Below are 23,793 nucleotides of genomic sequence, written 5' to 3'. Positions count from 1 at the left end.
CTGAAACAAAGGAGTACAACTGAACTTGCCTTGATTTTAGCAGCTAAAACAGCATGAGAAGATTTACTGTGTCAGTTCTGAACCAAGCAGCTCTCAAAGGCATATAAGCTTTCCAATCCCAAAGGAAAAGAAGGTAATTTGCCATAAAAGCTTGTTCACAAAAATGTCATGCTTCTCAAACCAACATCACAAGAGGTTTGTGCACTGTAATACAGTCACATAACCTCTTAATAGTATTTGAGAGCAGGGACACATATCACATTAGACAGAGGCAGAAATGCCATCTCATTAAGTAATTCAGTTTCTTACTACCTCCCGTTGCTGCAATAGTTAAGCTCTGAAGTTGGAGACTAGAGCAGCAATGGGAGGGTTGTGACTATTTTCACTCTGAAGACAGTACCTTGAAATTAGTTGCTACTTTCATGCCTTTTCCTTTCCCTGCTACAAGCAGAAAACCATCTGCCAGCAAACTCTGCTGAAAGACTGGTTGAGGAACATTGCTAACAGAATGTACTGAAACAAGTTTATACTCTTAGTTCCATATTGACAAGTAATAATAGATATTTTTTTTTCCACATAGCAGTTGCAGTTTCAGACTAAAAGCTTAACCGTGGACACATTAAGGATCCTCTCCCACTAATTTAGTATGCCCACAAATATCTGCTCATAATGGAGACTAAACACAAAACTGTGACACTGACTTCTGAGGATTTGAAATTGGAAGCAGTCTACTGGTTTTCCTAATAAAACATTTCAGTCGCAACTGAAAGTTTTTTAGAAACTGATGATATGGAAAACAAATGCCAGAGATTTTTATACTTATAATATTGGAAAAAGAAAAGCAATTATATCAACCTAATGAAAAATATTAAGTGAGAACAGTACAATTTAAGAGTCAGCATCATTTTTGTCAGATTTTGGAATATGGCATCAAGATGCTGGGACAAAAGAGCATGGAACTTAGATATGACCTTATGAGCTTAACCAGAGGCTACCAGCAACACCAGCTTCGGCTAAGTGGCACTCAGATGCATGCCAGTGAAAAACACCTTTCAAGGCTGACATCTGTATGAGATTCCAATCCCAGAACCACTGTATTTCTGAGCAGGAAGTTTGAATCACTTCATGAATTTTAGAAAACAGAGTAAGGCAAAGCTCTTTCACAGACATCCTAAGGAGAAATGGCAGCTTACCAAGACAACATATTTACAAAAAATCCTTTTATATTACAAGTAAAATTCAGACATGCTGTTTGCTGTTTTCTAGAATGCACCAGTGAGCTACAATCTCACAGGAGACTTCATGGGCTACTTCAATGACTCTTGCGAAGAAAAACCTTGGCCTACAAACCCAAAAGTCAGGCTTTCAGGTGAAGGAGTGTGAACAACCACTTACTCACTCTGCCCTTCACAGGACAGGATTTCTGTGATGATCAATGCAACAAATGCGCAGAAAATACAAAACTTCATGCTGCTATTCCACATTAGTGATGGTATGTGCTATGCAGCTCTGTCCATAAAAATGGTCTCCAGTATGCTGGGCACAGAGGGAAATGTAGAAGGAGATACAATACAAAGTACCGACTGACACTCTCAGAGTTTGTTCTTAGTCACTTCCCAGAAGGTTCAGATAATTTAACTTCTACAGTGAAAAAAGTCTTCATGAAAAACTTAGTGAGAATGCAGCTCATTTTCAGTCTACAATTATGTTCAAGCCTATAAAACCTGCTTTTAATTCAGAAGCATTTTGTGCTGAAAATGCTTCCAATGGCTGTTACAAAATCTAGATAGCACCGCATGGAAACTCAATATTTATCTGTTTGGAATTAGCATTGTGCCATTTCAAAAAAATTTTCAGCACTTCCATTATATACTTCTATCAAAAATCCACACTGGGCAATATATATCTTGTCTCAAATGGCAACCTCTAAGGGGTTCACACTTCATAAAAGTCTCCCAAATGTTACTTTGAAATCAATCCTTGTATATCTGAATAGCTGTTTTATTCCATACTTTTACATTATCTTAAGCTTGCATTTTTTTTTTTTTTACAGCCGTAACAAATCTACCCAAAATTTTAAGAGCCTAGCCTCTCACGCAATGAGAGCTATGCTTTGGTATTAACCCCCTGAGGAGGATGTGCAACTAAAGAATAGGTAGAATACCTAGAACACTTCACTGTGTAGAAGTAAATGTATTGGAAATACACACAAGTCTGAGTTCACATAACAAATAGCCATTTGAGAAATCAAACCGACAATTTAAAGCTTACTATAAAGTCATTTTGAAAAGTGAACTATTAAAAATATTAAAATATTAAGGTAATTAACACAGTAAATTACACAATTTCTTACACAGTGAGAAATTAGTGATTGAACTAAATAATGCTACCTTAGCAAGTTTATTTCCTTTTTAAGTGGAGCAAATTTCAGCATATTTCACTGTGCGTATCTACACTTCACAAACCAGAAAACATTTTGCCCAGTTTCAAAAATTAATTCAGAATTGCCCTTTCCCAAGTTTCAATCACAAAGCGAAAAAATAGAAGAAAACAGAATTATGAGATTTCAAAAATTACCTAGGAAGAAGAGAAAAACATAATAAATTCACACTCCAGAAATAATTCTAGCCACATGCCAAGAAACGACAAAACAGATTCATTCCAATGAGATCCAGATTTCACTCCAAGGGTAATTAAATTCTCAACAACTAAAGCACATCTATCTCTTAAAACCAGATTTCAATTATTATTCCAGAATCCTATATCCTGATAATTACATTGATGCTCATTCTGTATATACCCAAAACACTTGTTTTATTTATTTCAGTAAATAAAGACTCATATTGTTACCGAAGTCTACAGTAACAAGGAGTAAGAAGATTCTCTTTAGTCTTTTTCTAACATAGGGTCTTGTTACAACCTGATAAGTGAGGGAACACTCAAAACAGTTTCCTGTTCTAAACCTATATGCCCAAATGATATTGGTTTAAAGAAAAACAAAACCCCGAACACCACAACCATACTCTCTAGAGTGTATGAAAGAAAGAAGCCAAAACTACTGGAATATTTTCAATCTGAATTTTTACTTCTTGCAAACTATTATACACTAGAAAATCATAGTGCCTTTAAAAATTAACATACCTCAGAGCAGTGCACACAACTGTATTAGCTATCTTATTTTTTACGTAAATGAGAACTTTGACTTTCCAGAAATATTCAAAGCTTCACTCTGAATCAAAGTTCATGTACAAAAATTTGTTTTTTTATGTGTCTACTTCATACAATGGACAGGAGAAAAACTAGATCAAACTTTGATACAGCAAAAGAGCTTCATTAGTCATCAAGCAAAGGAGCAATGAGACTTCAATTAGGATGCATGTTTTAGGATACATTGCTTGTATGTATTTTGAACATCCTTCCAGACAAAACTAATGAAAGCAAAAACATAGCAAGGATGATACACTATAGTACATGTTCGCGTTCTAGGAAAGAGGAAAACATTTGTTTCCCGCTTTCTGAAATAAAATTATTTCAGTCCTAAGCAGTTATTACAAAAATCGTCGTAGAAATCAGACATTCAGTCCTTCAGATGCGTAACTAACAGACTTCTACTAAGGGAATGCTAACCCTACTCAGGCACAAGCAAGCAATATACTGATACAGTCTTGCCCTCTAATGAAATTCATTTATAGGAAATAAAAACTCAACCTTGACTTCAGCCTGGCTCTATAAATCAAAGTGGTTTGGGTTTCTTTCATTAAGACAGTTGCATTACAATCAAAAGCACAATTCAAGCCTAGAAACACAGAAAATGTGCAGATCCACATTAATGTTTGTTCAGGTTCTTTCTGGTTTCTTGTTTGTTTGTTGGTTTGGGTTTGCGTATTTTTCCTCTTTCTGTAATCAAACTGTTAATTTTGTTTGCAAGGCTTTTTTGGTTTTGAATAATTGTAATCTAAAATTTGATTACAACCACTCAGTGGCAGTGAAACGCAAAAACATTTTAATTATACCCTTAACTTGAGCTGAAGATAGTTAGTGACAAAATTGATGAAAGCCTATATTAAAAACTAAACAAAACCAAAACAAACACCAAAAAAACACCAGAAAAAAAAAAAAAACAAAAAAAACACACACAAAACACATCGGAAGCTGTACCTCACATTGTTGACCAGCTTCCTGCCATGAAACAGTAAAGCAGCTCAGTATGTAGCTGAAACAGAGAACGTGAGCAAACAGTACAGCTAAATATTGAGAATAAGTATTGACAAATATTGTCTATGTCAGTGGCTTACAGAACCATCACAGCTGCTCTGCTAAGCACCAGTCTTCTCACACAGAATTAGCAGAAATTCCACCAGCGATTTGGTGCTCAGCAGCAAAGATCAGTTGTCGAAAGAAATACAAGGAATATCAATGAAATGAAATGAATGCTTGAAGACTTGAAAGGAGTTCAGTTCTTAGAATGTTAACCAGTTGATTTTTGCCTTCAAAACTGGAAATGAAACGGAAGTTGGAATAGTGGAATAAGTTGTTTTCCATTACACACACACATAAAAAAAAATCCTCACAAGGTCTAAAAAAAAAAAAAAAAAAACGAAAAAAAAAACCACCCCTCGTGCACGTCCTACCTAGCCGTCAGTTCCCATGAGTTCCCATGGCATCATCTTATGAGAGGTTATTAAGATTTGTATAACTTTCAAGCCTCCAACACCGGATTCTGCATTTGGTCCATAGCTATCTGGCCAGCTAGTGAAAAACATAAGGACTGTCCTAAAAGAGGCCGCATTTTATTTTATTTCCCTACACACACCATGCCCTTAAAACCAAGCTCTACTGAGAGCAAAGATACTTGTTTTTCTTCTCCCTCCCAAAAATAAAAAAAGGAATAAAAAGATTGAGTAGCCAGCAAGCTCCTTCCACCATCTTCCTATTCTTCTTGTCACTCCAGAAGCCTAGCTAACGTCCCTCTGCAGAAGTTGCCTTTTCAAAAATGGTCAAAACATTCCTAATCTAAGATTACCCAGCAAGAGCTGCACTGCCATCTATGGAAAAATTTAGGAAAAATATTTAATAGTTGTTGATATTAAGGTCAATACAGTAACAATGTAACAGTAAGATGGAAATAAGAAAAAGGCTGATTGTGCATTAACCAGTACCAGTCACTCACCATCTAGTTACCTGAATTCAGCCACATTGCTTCTACTCACTCCAGCTTGATGCCATGGAAACTCTAGAACCAACTATATGTTTTGCAGATTTCCCTAGAAACATTAATTCCAAGGGCTAGTTAAACTGGCATCAGCTCAAAAACACTCAAAATTCTCAATTCTAATGCTTAACCACTGGATTTTGCCAGATGCTAACTGCTTTTACCCTCACCACACCAGAAGATAGAAACCACATAATTTGATCACATATCCCCCAGCAATCAAAGCATCTGATGTGCTGATTATTCTCAAAGCCTTTAGTTCTATTTTTTTTCCTTCCTTATTCTTATTGCATGTAAAAAAAAGGAAAAACAAGGAACAAAAGTTACATTAACCTACATAAGAATATAATTCTTCAGAAATAATGACTAACTGCATCAGAAATTCCTCTGCATCTTCAGATTAAAAAAATTATTCAATCTTTAGGCTAAAGAATTTAAACGTATCATGCTTTCTACCAAAAACAACATGCATAGGGAATAAAAAAACTAAAACCAAACTCAACCACCACTAAAAGCCAATTCAACAAACATTTCAGAGCTACAATTTCCCCTCAAAACCCAACCCAACTGAAAATACATTTATGTCTTACAAAAATAAAATATTATTGATGCTTCCCTCATTTAGATAAAAAGTCACAGTAAACACTGTGATTCTGAAATAGCACTAACAGGATAAAAATTAAAATGGATAGAAAACACAACAACTTTCTAGATTCAACCATAAGCCTTTAAAACTCCTCCTTTCTCTGCTTCCACAAAGCATAGTAAGTTCATTCCTTCATTTTTAAGCCCTCATTAAAAAGTTAATTACTTTCAGGAGAGGAAGAAATAAACAAAAAAGTGAACAAAAATATCAAAAGCTTCTAATGTACCTTTGCTCCACAAGGCTTTCAACAGCTTCTGTCAATCAGAACACTATCAGTTCACATACAGATACATGGAGGTCACATGTATCAAACCCCTTGATACACAGGGTCCAAAACACTGGAAAGTAGTGTCTTTTATTTGTCTGACAAACAACACTGTATGTATCAAAATATCTATATTTATTATTTTTCAAGGGCAAAGTTTAAAAACTTTTTTGCTGGCATGTGTATGCATGTGCTTGCAGAAAGGGTGCTTGTTTTTACAGCACCCTTTTTTGTCCCCTGTATGTCAATATCAGTAAAACTACAGAACTCATTCTGCAAGTCTCAAACTGCTTTTCCAAGCTGGCCACAATTACAACAAAAAGTTAATAACCATTTCTAGACTGTAAGCACTGACGCTCAACATCATTTATTTAAAAGAGAAAGCAAACCATAAGTATCTGAAAAAATATCAGTTATTTGTATGCAGTTACACAAGAATATAATTACATAGCTATGTCAAATTTTCAGGAGAAAGCTCTGCTGTTCTGCTCTGGGACTACAGCAAACAACCCAGCTAAAAGTACAAATCAAAGTCTAAGTGCCACAAACCCTGACCAAGTCCAAAAGTACATTACTAAATTCACAGTGGTGTCACAGTATCTAACATGCTCAAAATACATGAAGCATGACACTGATTATACCATTTTTTTTTCCTCTTAGAAGCTCCCATTTTTAATACTGTGTTACTAAAATATGAGTTGCTTTATTCAAAAGTCTGTTCAGGTAAAGGAATATGAACAGTGAAAAGTGATGAAGAACAGACAGGTAAGTTATTTTCCTCATGCCCACTAAAATCCCAGGGTTGGCTCCCTGACCTCAGCTGGAGGGTCACAGCACTGCAACAACTCTCCATCCTTTCTTAAGGCTGAATTTGAATCAGTCCTCAGACTGATTTCTTACAGATCTGTTACAACTTTAAGAAAAAAGGTTCTTACGCATCTTGTGTATCACATCTGAGACATACAAAGAGTCCTGCTATATGAGCTACAGTCGGGTATCTACCTTACAGATTCTATGCTTGAACAAGCTGAGAAATCAAAATAAACTTCAGTTCAGAAGGGTCCTATGCATTTACAGTATACAAACAAGATGACACAAGTCAGACAGGCAATAGTTATTTTCTTGCTTTTTCACTCCTAAGTTTAGTGACTGGTAGGAGATATTTAACCTATCATTTGTGGAAATTCCTTTCTTTATTCTTTGTGAGCACCACCATGAGACTGTGTAAGGATGGAGCTGTTCTGCCCTAACTTGAGAATAAGGAAAAAAAAACAAAAAAAAAAAGTGTGACTCAAGGTCACCTGTCCAGGAACAAACTTCCTAAACAAGAAGTTTCAAAAACCTATCAACTACAGACAAAAGAAGAAACAATTCTGAAGTAAAAAAAAAACAAAAACAAACAAAACAACAACAAAAATCCAAACTAAACTATTTCAGTTTTCAAAAGAGATTTAAGCAATCAACTCAAAATGCTGCATTTAAGCAAGTTATACATATAAATACGTACTATGCTGTTCATTTCTGAAGACTCATAACTTCCACATGGATGGACACTTCCAATAGGTTCCAATCCTTCTTCATCCCACATATACGTGCCATCAGAGCTGTCAGATGGAGAAAGCTCAAAAGAAGAACCAGCTCTATAATTCATCTCTGGAGAAATCACATTCTCAGCAGTATGCTTTGTGCTTTCACTGTTGTCATCCACTGCTTAGAGAAAATAGGAATAGTTGAGATAACAAAACCAATCCAATACTTCAAAAATGAATACTAAGATGTCTATTACTGGTACTTGTCTGTAACTACACTGTAACAGACTATCTGAAAGCATTCTACAGTATTGTTCACGCATCCTAGAGGGGAAAAAAAGCTCAAGCTGGTTTGGTAGCTACAACTAAGTATTCTTTCAACCTACATCTTTCCTGGCCTTTTACATTGCACTAATTCACCCATCATGAAAGCTACTTTCTAGAAATCAGTATGTTTTTAACATAAAAGAGGTGGGACCAAAAGTTTATCTTTTGGATCCAATCTTTCAAATGTAAGTTCTCTCAAAACAAGTATGTGGGAAGCCCATCACTGTTTTGAAAACACGGCTTTTAAAAACATCATCTGTCTCTTCAACTATTTTTTAAATAATTAATATAGCATGCATGGGGCGGAAGGGGCAATAGTGACACTGCCATTTAAAATTTAACTGATTTAAATTAGACTTATTCCCACTACTCAGCAGCATTACAGCTGTTCTCTGCCTACAAAGGCGGAAGGGAGAGAAAAAAGTTTTCTTAAAAGATCACCAGTCCAGAGAAGTGAATCACAAAGCAAGGATATGAAAAAACCCACAACCATACCACAAGCATGGTTAAAGGAGGAATCTTTCATTCTTATCCCACAGAAAAAAGTTCTTTAAAGTCATGCTTGGGAAGGAGAACTATCGTGGAGAAAAGGCACTGTAAGAAAACAAATGGGCCAGTATAGAGCAAAGTTCCATTCTGAAACAATTCACAAGCAACGGGCAATTATATAAAACAACTTAATTACAGTTACAGGATCTTGCTTTAGTACATAAAATTTCAAACAGAACAGAACATAAAGTATTTACCAGACACATTTATATCAAGCCACTCATCAGTATTACAGCAAGATCCTCCACTTTCCTTGAGAGAAGTGAATGGTTCGATTGACATTATATTCCCATGATCTGATTCTTGATGGCAGTTTTCCTTTTCTGGTATTTGTATAGTTCTGTTTGGGTCTTCTATATCTATGAAATCATCACTGAAGTCTTCACTCAAATCAATTTTTTCAGAGGATGACAAAGAAGATATAGATATTTCATCTCCATCATCGCTCATACACATGACTTTTGACCCATGTTTTCCCATACTTTCATGCAAACCCTCATCAGATTCTGCTCGTTGAGCATTGCTCTCTATAACACTGTTTTTCTCAACTGTTCTGTTAATATTTGTTGAAATTTCAGAGTTCTCCATGATGCACGTGTCAGGAGTTGTCCTGTTGTTGCTATTGATATTTCCAGCAAATCGCTGCCGGGCAGGCTTCAGCAGAGAAGGTCGACTTAACCTGTATCCAAAAGAAGGTGCTGACCCAGATCCATTTGATAGTGGGGGCTTCTTTGAACAAGAAGTTGACATACCAGAGTAGGGTCTGGCAAATCCGTACTTCACAGGTTCATTTCCATTGGGTACATCCAACTGACATGCATTTCTTGACAACAAAGTTGACCTCTGAGATGTCCTGGCAGCTAGATTTTGAGTATGATAAGGCCTTGTAAGATCCACAGCTTTATTAAAAGAATGTGACCTGGTTAAAGATGCAGTGGGAAGGAAAGAATTCTGAATGGAATGTGAGAAACTTTGTGATCTTACCATTTTTTCACAGGAAAAAGCCTTGCTGTTGTCTGTAGATTGTGCCAAGCCTTCTCCTGAACTTGTCCTTGTGGAACTGGAATTAGCTCTAGGTCTCTGCAAACCTACCACCGTCCTATTTCCGTATAATCCATTTAAATGTGATTTTGGAGCACTGAGTCCAGAATAAGAGGTCCTTCCTGACGGGGTACCTTTGGCAAATTTTGCTGAACTAGAGAGTCCAGGCAAAGACTTTGGGTTTAATTCCTCAGTAGAAGATACAAACATATTGGTTTGTTTTGCTGCTTTTGATGTAACTGAAGCAGTACTGTTCAAACCCACCCTGAGCACATCATTACACAATGCTCCTTGAGATTGAGAATACTTCTGAGAATCAATTAATTTTTCATTACAGTTATTTCTAGAGTTGGTGTCTCTCCCATTATGGTCATGAAGTTGGTATTTATTTGACTTTTTCCAGTTGAAAGAAAACGAAGACATGTGAACAGTGCCATTGTGCTTGCTGAAACTTTTGCCACCATTATTCCCTGCTAAACTAACAGCTGTCCCATTTGGCATAGGTTGCAAAACACTTCCTGAAGTTCTCGTTCCATATTTCGGTAGCCTGGAAACCAAGGATGTCCTGATTTGATTTTTTTCTTCCATGAGCTATGTGGTACATTGGTCCTTACAGGGTGCTTGAATCTAAGGGAAAAAAAAAAGAAAAAGCAATAATATCAGACCTGAATCAACCACACATTAAACAAAATAATTTTATATACATTTGCATCTATAAATTTATTACATTCCTGTGCCTAACTCTACCTGTATGGTGATACAAACTAGCCCATGCAAATTTTGTGAACTCCAGAGAAATACCAGTCACCAGCAGTTAGTTGGCAGTAATTGTTATTCAGGTCACACCCAGCTCCCAGCTTTCATTCTCTAGATAAACTGCCCTTTATCTATTTATTTATTTATTTTCCCTTCCCTTAGAAATCTATAAAATAAGCTTAAAAAGGGATTGGGTTTGTTGTTGGGTGGGTATTTTTGGGTTTGGTTTCCTCCCCCCTCCCCCCCCCCATTTACCTATTTTGAGCAGTAAACTGAATTTTTCAACTGTGCTATGATTATTAAATTACTTTTTATTTTAAAAAAATCCTACAAATAGAACATAACACAAATCTGTGGCCAGCAATGTAAAACTGCAAAAACTATAATCTAAAATCTGACTAAGAGCTAATGTTTGTTTGGGCTTTTTTCCCCTCCAGTTTCCCCAATGTCTGCGGTATGAGATACAAAAATGATCATTTATCCTCACCATAGCATTATTTTTCTAGATCTTATTGATGTCCCACGTTCAAGATGAATATTCCTAGGTAGCTTTTCCTCTCTGAATGAAAATTATAGTCTATTTTGGTCATTATCTTATTCATGTACAAACTTCAGGTACACAGCAACAGTTCGTTTAGGTCAGTGTTAGTAAGTGAATTCTAAAGTCTTACTTCTGTGCGGCAATACATGAACGCATCACCCTAGCTACAAGAGTATGAAATAAGGCACAATCACAGAATGCACACACTCCCTTGTATCTTGAATTTCACTCCCGTAAACCTGATTTGGAGTACAGAGACTCCACTACATTCTTTAATGAATATCTCAACTTACATTCATGTCATTTTGGTCTATTTCATATAATTTTACAAAGCCATATCTGCTTTATAGACATATCTTTTTGCCTTCCTTTGTTATACTGCTTTTTGTTTCTTCCTCCCTCATCTACCTATCCATCCTATTTGGAGAATGTCTGTACCACCCTTTTGTACAGTACTTAGCCTGTCATTTTGCCTGGCTATACAATACAAACAACTTGTCTAACTGTTATTATTAAGATTTGCAATTCAGGTAAGGCCTTGAGAAGTCTCAAAGTTTCAATGCCACATCTTAAGACAAGTTTTGTATTAAATTTTCTATTTGCAAGACCAAGTTTCTGGTTTTTTTTCCAAGACAGTTGTAAAAGAATATCGCTTTTGCTAGCCTATACTTCATGTTTTCCTATGTTCCACTTGCTGGTCTTACAACAGTGTAAAGACACAGTCATTCACACATTATTCCCTGAAACTATTACCCATGTTTCTCTTTTCACAGACCTACACACACCTGGCAGGACTGAAAAAAAAAAAAATTTAACCACAACAATCATGATGAGAATCAACATACAGCAAGTAACATTATATTTATTCAAGGTATGGAAAATATCTTGTGTAACAGCAAGTATTATCTTAAAGTGAGTCACTCCCCAGTCTGCAAGACCTCACAAAGTAACACTTAAGATAGAAATCTTAAGTGGCCTTAAATTCATGCAAACTGAAGCACCCTTAGGATTTTGTAAATGAACAGGATGCCCCAGAGCTGTACTTCTGTAAGCAGATACACATTAAAAAGATATGAAGAACACAGAGACATGGCTATTTAAGGGCTTCTACATAATGAAAATATCAGAATCCACACACTACAAATGGAATGCATTTCCATTTAGAAACACACAAATCCAGAGTTTTCAAAAAGTTCTTGCACACCAGAGGCACCCTCACCTGGGTGTACAAAGCAGCACAACAGTTTTCCCCCCACCACTCCCTGCAACAGCAAACTGCAAACTCATTATACATAAGTGCGTGTATGTGGATTTAGGTGTCTAATGTTAGACCTCTCTCAAAAACAGTGTGATGACCACCTACTAAAAAAAAAAAAAAAGGAAAAAATTTCACAGCAAATCAGTCATGTATTTATAACCATAAAAAAGAGCTTGGGTATTTGTAACCATAAAAAAGAAACTTGCCTACAGTATACCCATATAACTTGCAAATAAAAAAATCATTATGCTTTAATATCAAATGTCAGATATTTGTCAAATATATACAGTGAAGGCAATAAAAAAAAAAAACAACAAAAAAGAAAAAAAAACACAAAAAACCTCATGTATTAAACATGGCCTTTAATATCTTGATGAATTCATTCAAAACAAGCATTATACTGGGTATACATCAAAAGATACCCCAACTCTAACAAAAATCTTCAAGTCTCAAAGAAATCTTCCAAATTAAAAAAAGTTAAATTAGAAAGTTGCTAATTTAACTTTCATGCTTTATGGATAATTCCCATTTCACATCTGTCTACCATCTCTTAGGTGACTGCAAAATTTAAACGAGGCCATTTAATTAGATTACTTTAATCCTCCACCAAATGCTGCAAATTGAACTTGAAAAGAAGACCTTTCAGTTCTCTAGGAAGGGCGCTTGCTCATTTATCCTTGATTAGGGAAAGACAAAGCATTATCTTCAAAAGTGTACTGATTGCTTAAAACACTTCAGATAATTAAATTAAAAAGACAAGTAATACTTGTCTGTGTTTTATTAGCTACTTAAGCATAAGTACTGTCTCACCTTTTCAATTTTAGGTTGCATTTGTTTCCCTGAAATAAAATGCCACCAAAAACAAAAAACCCAAAACTTAACAGTACAGTGTCTGGAAGATGTTTCTTTTCCCAGAAAATGGGAAATTTTCTTATTAAATTCTCTTAAACATCCTCAATCTTGACATATGTTTACTATTAGAAATAAAACTACTCTAACCATTACATTCCTTTATCCAGCAGCACAGTACCTGCAAGTTATAGTATGATTTCTACATCCCACAAAACTCAGGTTCAATATAATTTAAGTTGTAGTCTGCCGTATTATAAAGAAAATAGAAGTATTTTTAGACTTCAGCAATCTATACATTTAAAAAAAAAAAAAACAAAAAAACCCAGACTTTTAGGAAATGAGTCTTGTATGTTTTGCCTTGGGAAATACATTATCTAGTGCACGCAAGCCTAATCAGGAATTAAGCTAATTATAAAGAGCCAAGCCTTACATAATGACCCAGGGAAAGGAATTAAACCCACAGACCCTCTCTGAAGTATAACCTAAGTTAACTGAAAAACTGCTACATCCTTACCTTCAAGGATATTCAAGATCCTGCTGATAAGCGAAAGGATACTCATTCTTTCTCTCCTTTGTGCTTTCTGCATTGGATTATTTACACCTCCACAAGCTCCTCCAATGTTAGTGTCAGCTAGCAAACACAACATTCACTTTTACTTTGTTCACAGTCTGTTTCAACACCACCAGAAAGGCAGCTTCCTACATATCGGCTTCTCAGCAAAGTTTAGCTTTGTATCTGAAACTCCACCCTACACATTTTGGAATTATTATTACAGCAGAAGACAGCTTAAGGTTCACACATTTCAGTGTTTGGACACCTTAAAATACTGTGATCCCTATGATCCACGCCGCCAGATTGCTAAACAGCGTTTTCAAGTTCCAAACAGATTACTCTGAGTGGGACCAAACTCCTCTCCTACTATCGCAGCAGCATGGAATAAACAGCTGCTGGATGAAACGCATCTGACAGACTGGCAACAGATGAGCAATTCTGCAGAGCTATTGCTATGTCAACAGTTTCAGATGTATGCTTCATTATTTTTCTCGATTTTAAGACCACTTAAGCAGAAGTACCGAGTAGCTAACTTAAAACGCTTTCCTTAGAGCAACTTCCTTCCCAGTATGAATAATATTTTTCTTGAGGCAGAGACAAACTTAAAGTAACAGGATTGATACATTTGCAACAATCCTCTTGTAACAGGATTGTGCTGGAAAACCAAGATAGTTAACACCACCTTGCTGCTTCTGGATAACAAAAATGGTGCTTTCACGTAGGTCTGTAAGAACCTGGCAACTACAGCGGTACACAAGCTTCCTTACCTACCCCAAAAGAAATCATGCCTATCATTATCCATGTATCAGCAAAAACCAATTATTAATCAGGTTTTGGATGGTTTTTGCTTTTTTGGGGGGAGCAGGGAAAAGGAGGTATTTGGTGTTGGCAGACTGACAGAATAAATGCTATGAAGCTCTGTTAATATTTCTGCCATTAAGTACTTGATGTTACTGTTACATTCTAAATGAAATTTTAAAATGGGCAGTTACATGAAAATACCTTATTTATACCACTATAGGGATGTAGTGAATTATAAGGGAAAATATTCCAGGGAGGACCTTGAAATAGATACAGCAGAAAGAGTCTTTAGCAAGTACTTAGGAACACTGCAAGATGCTAGCATAGCTGCAAGCCAATTTTCAGCTTTAAGAGGTCCACAGGAGCTTACCACCTGAAAAAAAAACAGCATGAGATCTAGCCAGCAAACACCTGCTCTGAACAGGACAAGTTCTGAAGAATTAAAGATGATGAATTCTGAGGAAATTGTATATGTTGTATGAGTTAAATCTTCCGAGTGATTACACTTCTGAAAGTTTACAACTATCGGATTCTTTTGTGTTGCTTACCCTGCACAGACTGGCTCCAGGTAAAAAAGCTGCTTTCTCTCAACTCCAAGATCCAGTAAGATTTATCAGCTTTGCAGTAAAATCCTTCCTTCCTTTTCCTGTCTTCAGTGCCTCTGAAACACTTCTGTCAAATCAATTCCCAATGCTTTATGAAGTAATCCATGAATTTTACTGTCTGTTCTATATCCAATCTGCATAGTGATTACTACTAACTTCTTTAACAGTCTATTCTTTGAAGGTACCATAGTCATAACATATGACACTCAATGCTTAGTGTACCTTATCTCTGAAATCATCTTGTTCTATATTTGAAGTTTACAGATTATGTTCCCAGATCTCAGAGAGCTTAGAGGTAACACTTTTTCTAAACTTCCTCCTTCACACTTAGGTATGCTGATGTTCTACCCATTTGTAACAGTTTGATCTACAAACACCAATCAAACTAGTTTATCCAAGCTGCTGTTGTGCTGAATTTTATTTACTGTCAGTCAGAAGGCACTAGGGTCAAGGAATATAAGCAGAGCATGATAATGAATAGAGATAAAGACAGAAAAAGAAAGACATAATAAGAGATTAGGGTTTCTGTATTTCTAACATCGGACAGTATCTGTAGTCAATACAGCAAAAAACGTGTGACATTCCTTGCAGTCTTTAAAGGTGTTGCTGTGCATCAGAATACTGTTTCCTGATGCTTTCTAAGGCTAGAGTACACAAGCACTTACCAGAGAAAAAGAAATAGAGAAATTCAGCTCTCTTTGTAGGAGGCAGCTACCAGAATACTTCCACAATCAAAAACTCCATCCACATCCCTTACGGCCACACTCTCAATTCACTCTGCCATAATGCCATTTACATTGCGTATCAGGCATCTCAAGGAAATAAAACGGGCTAAGTGCTCTCTGCCCAGAACATGCTTTGTAAAAATTTGCCCGCTTTACCTTTCCTTATTAATAAAATAGAGCCTATACATTTCAAACCCCAAATTTTTACATCAAAAAGGTTGAAACAAAACAGGATTTCAGTTATAAAACCCATAAGATTTTTTTTTTTTTCAATAAAAAGTCATGCAAATTTTAACTACAAGCAAAGCCTTCATTAAGGTTTCTCATATAGGTAAAATATGTCCTGATTTCTGGCATTCTTACACGAGTAATAAAGCATAAGGGAGGAAAGGTGCAGATGCTTAGCCAGCTGCAGCAAAAGCACAGCTTCAGGAAGAAAAAAAAATAAGATGGAAGACGATAGTTGGTGGCAGTGCTATAGTACTCCCAATAAAACAGAGTATCAGGGCCACCAAAAAGGAAGAAATAGACTTGAAACAGTGTATTTTCACATTTCTCTTAAGTGTTAATAGAGGTTATTATAGTTAATTCAAAAATGAGACACGAAATGCAACAACACTCTTTTCTGCATTAGTGCTGACAGCCTAACTTTTCTGAAGGATAGAGGTCAGCTAGCAACTGGAATAAAGCACTGCTGAGGCACGACTCTCTGAAGCTGCAAATCATCTGACGCATCCTCCTGGGGGAAATACGCAATTCCCTCTTCAAAGAGGGAATTTGTGGCTTCTTGCCACAGCAGAGACAAAACATAGGTCTATTCTGACTCGGTCAAAATTCTGGAAAATGCCTTTAGTAAGAACTAAATCCAGCTCAGACAGCGGTGGACACTGGGTTTTCCTTAAGTTTCCTTTTGTGCATTCTTCCAACCACTCATCTAAATGCAGCAGATCCTTTCTAGTTAATAAACTATTAATAACATGCGCTATAAATACCATGCACTTCCTTCATAACCACCTCTTCAAAACACAAGATCCAGAACATGGTAAGGCTTTCATTGGAAATCCAGAGAACACAAGGTACAGCTGATAAGAAACACTACATAAAGTCTGCTGATTCCAAGAACAGAGAACAGCTTTCAAAACATTGTAAGAGGCAGATGGGATAAATTTTAATAAATCATAAGCAGAAAAAACAGACGTAATCATGACTAATATACCTCCAATGCAGAAACACTCCAGCAAGAAGGAATTACATGGATTACTTCATTTGTTATGTTGCAGAAGAAACAGCCTTCTGTGAACAGAATGAATTCAACAGATTCAACCTTATCAAACAAGTCATGAAGACCAAGCTTCTTAATAGAATAGCTTAATAGCTCTTAAAACAGCAAAAATGTATGATTCTCAAAATCTTTGCTGGTGAAGAGATACAAAGAGCCTGTATTTGCTCTAATTCTTTGATGACATAATACAGTCTAAATTGCTACCAAATTTGGAAGGGTAATAAAGAAAAAGTGTAAAACCAAACTAAGAAGAGACACACATTATGTGTCTGCCTTACAGATCTAGTGCTCCGCAACCTAAAGACAAAGTCATACAGCTACAGAGAACTAAACTATTATTCAAGCATTATTCTCCCCACAAAGAAAACTACTGTGTCTATAAAGCACATCTACATTACTCTCCTATGCCATTTTAACACTTGGTTGTATTTGTCAGGATTTTAATCCTGGAAGATAACCCATAGTTGTGTATATGTATGCGTGTGTTTACATACATATCCAAAATACTCTGATCTTTCCCATCTGATGTAGATAGCTGCCTTTCAAGGAAAGTTTTAAAGCTGACATTAATATTTACATCAAAATGGCAAAATAAATTTTATGCTGTAGTTAATAATGACTGAATAGTCCCAAACATCAACTGCAGTCTAGAATCCAAACTTTCTAGAAGGGACATGGTAGGTATCAATCTCTCCTTTCAAAAATTCGTTATTATGTCAGCACCAAAACAACTGACAGCAGAAACACGCCGCTGCTTTTGCTGATGGTATTATTCCTCCAGCAACAGCATTTCACATTGGCAAATTCAATCTTTTGAAATTTATCCCTACAAAACAGATTAATCTATCTCTGAGTTCAGACATAAAAGCAATGTCATTCTGCAAATGAGCAGGAACTACATGCTGTTGTCTGCCAAATATTTCACTTAAAAAGAGAGGAGCCTCCCGTTTCTCCCAGAACTCAGCGTCACCAACTGACTCAAACACCCTACTCCCATCTCATAACCCTACTATGAAAGACTTGCCTTGCTACTGATTCAGTAACAAATTAAAAAGTCAGCATCCAGTTACCGTTTTCTGCTACTTAGTAATGCATGCTACTGTAGCAGGATTTTCTTGCTGATAAGAACAGGCAGGCTGGAAGCCAAGTGAAACTTTGAATACAACCTATTATAAATGGAAATATGTTTTTTGAGACTGCCACCTTGTCCATCCTACTCCTCCACTTTTATTCAACTGAAGTAGCTTCTCCATCTAAGAACACCGAGCTGTCTTGAGCTAAAACCAACTTACAATGGTACAAAGAGATATGGTTCAATATATTTTTGTATTGATGATATCATGACTAATGACAGAAACAATACTACTCGTCTGAACCACTGCTGAACAGTTTATATATGTAGATGTACCTTCAGATTAAAAATTCCCATTAGTTTAAATTTGCAACAAGGCTTACCACTAATACATAAGATCTTGTTTTCCCCTCCAGCCACACACGCTCATTCTTTCCACCACTGTGTGAGAAAGAATTCTGGTTATAGGTTAAGCCGAATGACAAGCAGAGATAATTGAAGGAGACTGCATGCTATTCATAAACTTGCTGGTACTGAGATATCTTCAGTAAGCCTGAAGAGGTTCACAGGTGATAATTTAGCAAGACTAGACAAGATGAAGCAGAAGGATGATAAAAGAAAACAGTTCTTGGAATTTCTTTTCTACATATTGCCAATGTTGTTTCAACATAGTTTAGTTTTCAGAAGATCACAACCTTGGGACAAGAACATGTCAAACCATCAGCCACTGCTGGACTAAAAAAAAAAGAAAAAAAAAATATATATATAAAAAAAAATATGAAAGAAAGAAACTGACAAAGAAAATCTTTAAAACTGGTTTGGATCAAATTCAACATCCAGATTCAATTCTCCAGCTCAGCCCTCAGCCATACAGTTCTAGCAGCCAACCTTATTCTAAAGCTGATGAATAAAAAGTCACACTGTCACCTGTAGCAGCCTTAAAAAAAAAGTGCACCAGGAAGAGGATGAATGAGGCAAGCATAAAATGTGACCTCTTCAATCTTCAACTACGTTCAATTCATAGGATTTCTTGAATTTTACCTAGTTTGTTTAGGAACCCTCCACAGATCTCTCCTCTGCTATCTTGTCCAACCTGTCCTGGAGACCCCAAGTTTTTTCCACCTATGAGCACCTTAAGCACAGAATTCCAGAGCCCTACTAATAATTCTTTTGAAGATTATTTCATTGCCTTGCACAGATTCCTGAGGGAAAACTACTTGTAGATTCCCTACATTGGAAGAATTGGCCACTTATTTCTGCTCTCCTTGCTACCAAGCATACAAGTTGTACTGATCATTTTGTTTAAATCTATATGCTTTCAAGAAGATACTGGATTACTTGTATTCTTTGAAGTGAAGTTTGACTTCTCTTCAACATTCACCCTTAAGCAAAAATACTACAGACATATACTGGCACATTACAGCTTCCGGTTGACACTTATTGTTGGCTTATTGTTGACCCACACCTTCAAAGTACTATTTGGCTGCTACTGAAGTTAATTTCAGTAGTGCTAGACACGTAAAGCCTCTGCCTATGATTTAATTTCTATAAATTTGTTCCTAATCTCAAAACCAAACTCTAAAAACATTTCAGTACCAAACAACTTTGTAAGTTCACCACAGCATGATAAATATCAATGTATTTTGTAACCACAGACTGGCAACCTTCGGCAAGTATTTTAAAGCGTGTTTTGTATTTTCTCACTGATTTTCTGGTACACAAAGTTTTATCTATATATACCTATCAAGGTTAGTTTTCTGCAGTACAGAAGATGCATACTTGTTATAGCCTCACACATTTGCAATTGAAAAAAAAAAAAAGAGTCTCGAAACTGACATGTATAACTTCAGTTACTTGTGACAGTTTGTCCATGTGATCATTTTCTCCCACATTAGCTTGCAGTTACAAAGAGACAGTCATTTGTGCTTATATTCCACTTGAATTTAAAGGAAGTTGATATATATCATGTTTTGTTTAATCAAGATCTCAAAATTAGTCATGATAAAGTATTATTTTTATAAACTATGATTGCAGAGAGCTTGCATGACTGAAAGATTTACATTCAGGATTTTTCCTTAAACTCTGTTTACTGATGGACAAGGCTATGCAGGAGTACAGATTCTGCTCCTTTATTCAAGTCTCCTGTTACTAACAGCAGTAGCTTTGGTCTTGCCAAGTTTCCACCTATGCAAGGCTGGTTATCAAGATCAAGGTTAGTTAAAAAACATAGCTTCCTTCAAATCATAAAAAATACTGATCAACACATCTGTGTAATAATTTCATCATATAACATAAAAAATACATTTAAGTAAAAACTGTCTTTAATATGATTCACAAAAAGAACATGAGTGGAAGATCACACAAATTAACATTGTGCTCACATCTCTATATCCATCTAGACAAGATTCCTGGATCTCCAGCTCAAACTACATGATATTGAGTCAAGAGAACTCAGGGTGTTCAGTTCTCCCTTGACACTTTGCTTATCTTGTGCTGTGTGTGTCACAAGCCATCTGGCTAATTAGCCTAAAAGCACAGTTCTTCTGCTTCAGGGAATGAATTCAGAAATTATTTGCAATTTAAGGGTTATTCCAGATCTCTAACTTGTTCAGCCACCCCATAAAAGTAAAACCTTATCAGCCATTTTCCTCTGGCTAAGGAGTCTCCTTGCAGCGAAAACACTGCCAACATTAACCATACTTCTGCTTCAATCAAAGCCAATAAAATGCACTTTGCAGCAGACTACCTCAACTCATCACGGACTAAGTGCTCATAAAAATCCCAGCAATCTGTAGTGAAAAAAGCATTTCACTGAGAACTTGTGACACCAGCTCCCCATGTGACCAGGGATAAGCATTCCCCACCCCAAGACGTTCTTGCTTCACTTACTATAGGATATTTTCAGAACTGCTCTAGCTGAATCCTTCCTTTCGAATACAGAATAGCTAGTGAACAAAATCCAGATCTCTGCAAATCAAGCTACTCTGGATCAAGGAAGAAACAATATTCTCAGGATGCCTTCCAAAACCACACCTATTTGATAGAAGTTTAACAGTGAGATAGATACGTGTCCCAGAGGTGTGAAGAAATGCAAAGACCTACACTGACTAGCTAAACATCAACTCTAGAATAATTATTTTAATGCTGTTGGGATTTTATTGTAACATACATGTGTTCAGATCTCCAGAGATGTACATAAGCTCTTTTTTATTGCTTCAATTGAAATACAATACAACATTTTAAACCTAATTATCAAAAGTATCATTAGTATTTTGATCTTCTTAGTATCCCTGGTGGCACAGAATTTAACTCTGCCTGAAAGCTTCTAATTAAGATGGTGCTGCTGTTTACACTTTCAAATAGCACCTAAAAGAGAACACCACAACAACTGCTGCAACTGGCTATCTTTTATTCCTTCATCTGTCTTCCATTTTCAGAGATACACACAGTCTAATAATTTTAGGTGAGCAGTGTTCACATTAAGGCTGATGGCATGATGGCTTTTTATCTGGAGAGCCAGTGCCAACACTTCTTTGTAACTGGTTTATTCCAAATAACCAATCCTTCTTAAAGGATGATCAGGTCCAAAAGTAATAGGTTTTACTCCACTGAGCTTTTACATGAACAGTACCATTAAATGAGATTACTCATTAGTATAACAATATATTAAATGAGATCATCATGTTAATTGACATCATTACTATTTTTTCTAAAACCATATATATTATTACTTTACTTCAAAACCACAAGGTTCTATAGTGGTCAAAAATATCAAATAAGAAATCTTCTAAACATGAAATATTTCTACTGTTTAAATAGCTTTACAATTAGAAGACAATACTGAACTGATTTTGGAGCCCAAATACTGAGATTTCTATAATGAAAAGTACTAACTGTAAGCAAAAAATAACTTCAACTTTAAAAACATTTTTTCTACTTCAAGTTCTATGTTAAAGTAGATCCTTGGTTAACATTCAGGCAGCTGTTTATTACTAATTTTCCATGTCAGGCCATAACCTCTTCAGCTTGGAATCATTAAATTCAAAACGGGCCCTCAGAATTTTGAGTTACGTGATCATTGTATGTGTAAGAAAATATCTGTCAATTGTCATTCAGTATCACTAAAAAATGTAAATATTTAATACCTCACATTAATGGGATGAAGAGTTTTGTATTTTCAACTAGTCCACCAGAGATTTTATTATAGTTTCACATAATACTTAAAGTGCTTCTCAATTATCAGAACGTAGCAAAACGAGACCTTAGATCCAACTTAATTTTGCTTTTAATATCTTCATAATGAAAAATTCTTTTGCATCAAATTGGGACTCAAAGCCCACAAACACCATGAACAAACGCACTATAAATATGAAGCGCAAGTCCTACAAATTGAACCAATTCCCTTGAAAAGCAGTAAATACCTTTATACCACATACATCTGGACAGAGTACAAGATCTACAATTGTCTCTTTAATTTGTTGTCTGGCCTGGACAGTAATTCTTTGCTACAGCTTTAAGTTCCCACTCAGTTTTGCTTTCTTTAACTGAAGATAAAAACCTCGACTTCCTCCAACTCAAAGTTAAAGGCTGAAGGTGCTTACGTTTCATTGTGTGTCAAAGTACATTTAAAAGAATACATTGATAACATCGGGCACTGGGTGAAGACTGCAAAGTCTTGGCATCATCAAAACGAAATCGTCATACATAACATCCCCTGTTGTTATAATCGAAATCTTTACAGATTATAGCTAAATTAGATAATCAACTTTTTTTTTTTATTTATTCTTAAACTGTTGTCTATGAACAACCACATTGTGGGTACTTTTGCTTCTTCCCCTTTTTTTTGGGCTACAAAGAGATCTTTGCAACCAGGGCCTTCAGTAGGTGGTTCCCAATATACCTGCAGGTATCTCTCACTAAACAGTATTAAAAGACGCATAAACCACTGCAAAGCAGGAATCGAGGGACGAACCCAGCGGCAGGCCTGCCTTGCCAGATTGCCTTTAACCTCCGAGATCAGCTCAGCTGACGAAGCCGAGCGAAAGCCCCGGGCACGACCAGCCTGGCTGGCACCGCTGCGAGTGTCCTGCCATCTGGGGGAAGCCACACGTGTGGCACGGCTCGCAGCCAGCGGCACTGCGGGAGCCTCAGCTGACATTCAGGCCCCCAGAAAGGTGAAGGCTGTGCCCGGCAGGGACACGCAGGAGGCGGCTGCCCCGCCCGCCCCTCTTCAGCCTCCTGCGGCCTGCGCGGCCGGTGATGCTGCAGCATCCCCTGGCCGAGGCGACAATCCCAGACCCGGCGGACGAGGGGGGGCGGCGGCGGCGCAAAGGGAGGAAGCAACGACCGCTCCCCCCTCGGCGCCGACCAGAGGACCCCCAGCCGCTCAGCCCACCGCGAGAGGAAGGGGAAGAGCAACAGGAGGGCGGCGCGACAAGCCCCCCGCCCCCCCCCGCGGCCGCTGCACTCACCGCCGGGACGGGCACAGGCCGGCACTACCGCCGCCTCCTCAGGCAGGGCCGCAGCGCTCTGCGCCCTCAGGTACCGGCCGCGCGCCGCCCCGCCCAGCCCGGCCCTGCCCGGCCCCGCCCGCGGTGGGAGGGTCGGCACGCCAGCTCCGCCGCGCATGCGCCGGGAGCCGCGCCGCCTGCCTCCGCGCCCCCTCGGCTCACCGTGACGTCAGCGCCACTGCCGCCGCCCCTCGTTGCCGTCCGTTAGGGCGCTGCGCGGGCGCGTCTTGCTTCCAAGCGGCTCACGTGGCGCGGTGGCGGGGAGCGGA

The 23,793-nt window shown here is 37.3% G+C and overlaps 1 protein-coding gene across 6 annotated transcripts in view; it reads right to left on the bottom strand.

The window, feature by feature from the left end:
- CCSER2 (coiled-coil serine rich protein 2) overlaps positions 1-23,590 on the bottom strand; it is a 68,069-nt gene extending 44,479 nt beyond the window's left edge. For 3 of the 6 annotated variants that reach the window (XM_062634044.1, XM_062634047.1, XM_062634046.1), the window contains exons 1-3: positions 23,486-23,590; positions 8,726-10,196; positions 7,631-7,833 (exon numbers count right to left, since the gene is read on the bottom strand). In XM_062634044.1, coding sequence (XP_062490028.1) covers positions 7,631-7,833; positions 8,726-10,157 — 1,635 coding nt within the window. In that variant the 5' untranslated portion in view covers positions 10,158-10,196; positions 23,486-23,590. The remainder of the gene's footprint in view (positions 1-7,630; positions 7,834-8,725; positions 10,197-23,485) is intronic. The other 3 variants (XM_062634045.1, XM_062634049.1, XM_062634048.1) reach the window with 1 other exon arrangement.
- Positions 23,591-23,793: the final 203 nt, after the last annotated feature.

This window comes from Pezoporus occidentalis, unplaced genomic scaffold, assembly GCF_034315485.1.
Source record: "Pezoporus occidentalis ecotype Australia unplaced genomic scaffold, CSIRO_AGI_Poc_V1 ctg41, whole genome shotgun sequence".
Lineage (NCBI taxonomy): Eukaryota > Metazoa > Chordata > Aves > Psittaciformes > Psittacidae > Pezoporus > Pezoporus occidentalis.
This window is presented reverse-complemented; position numbering and strand designations above follow the sequence as displayed.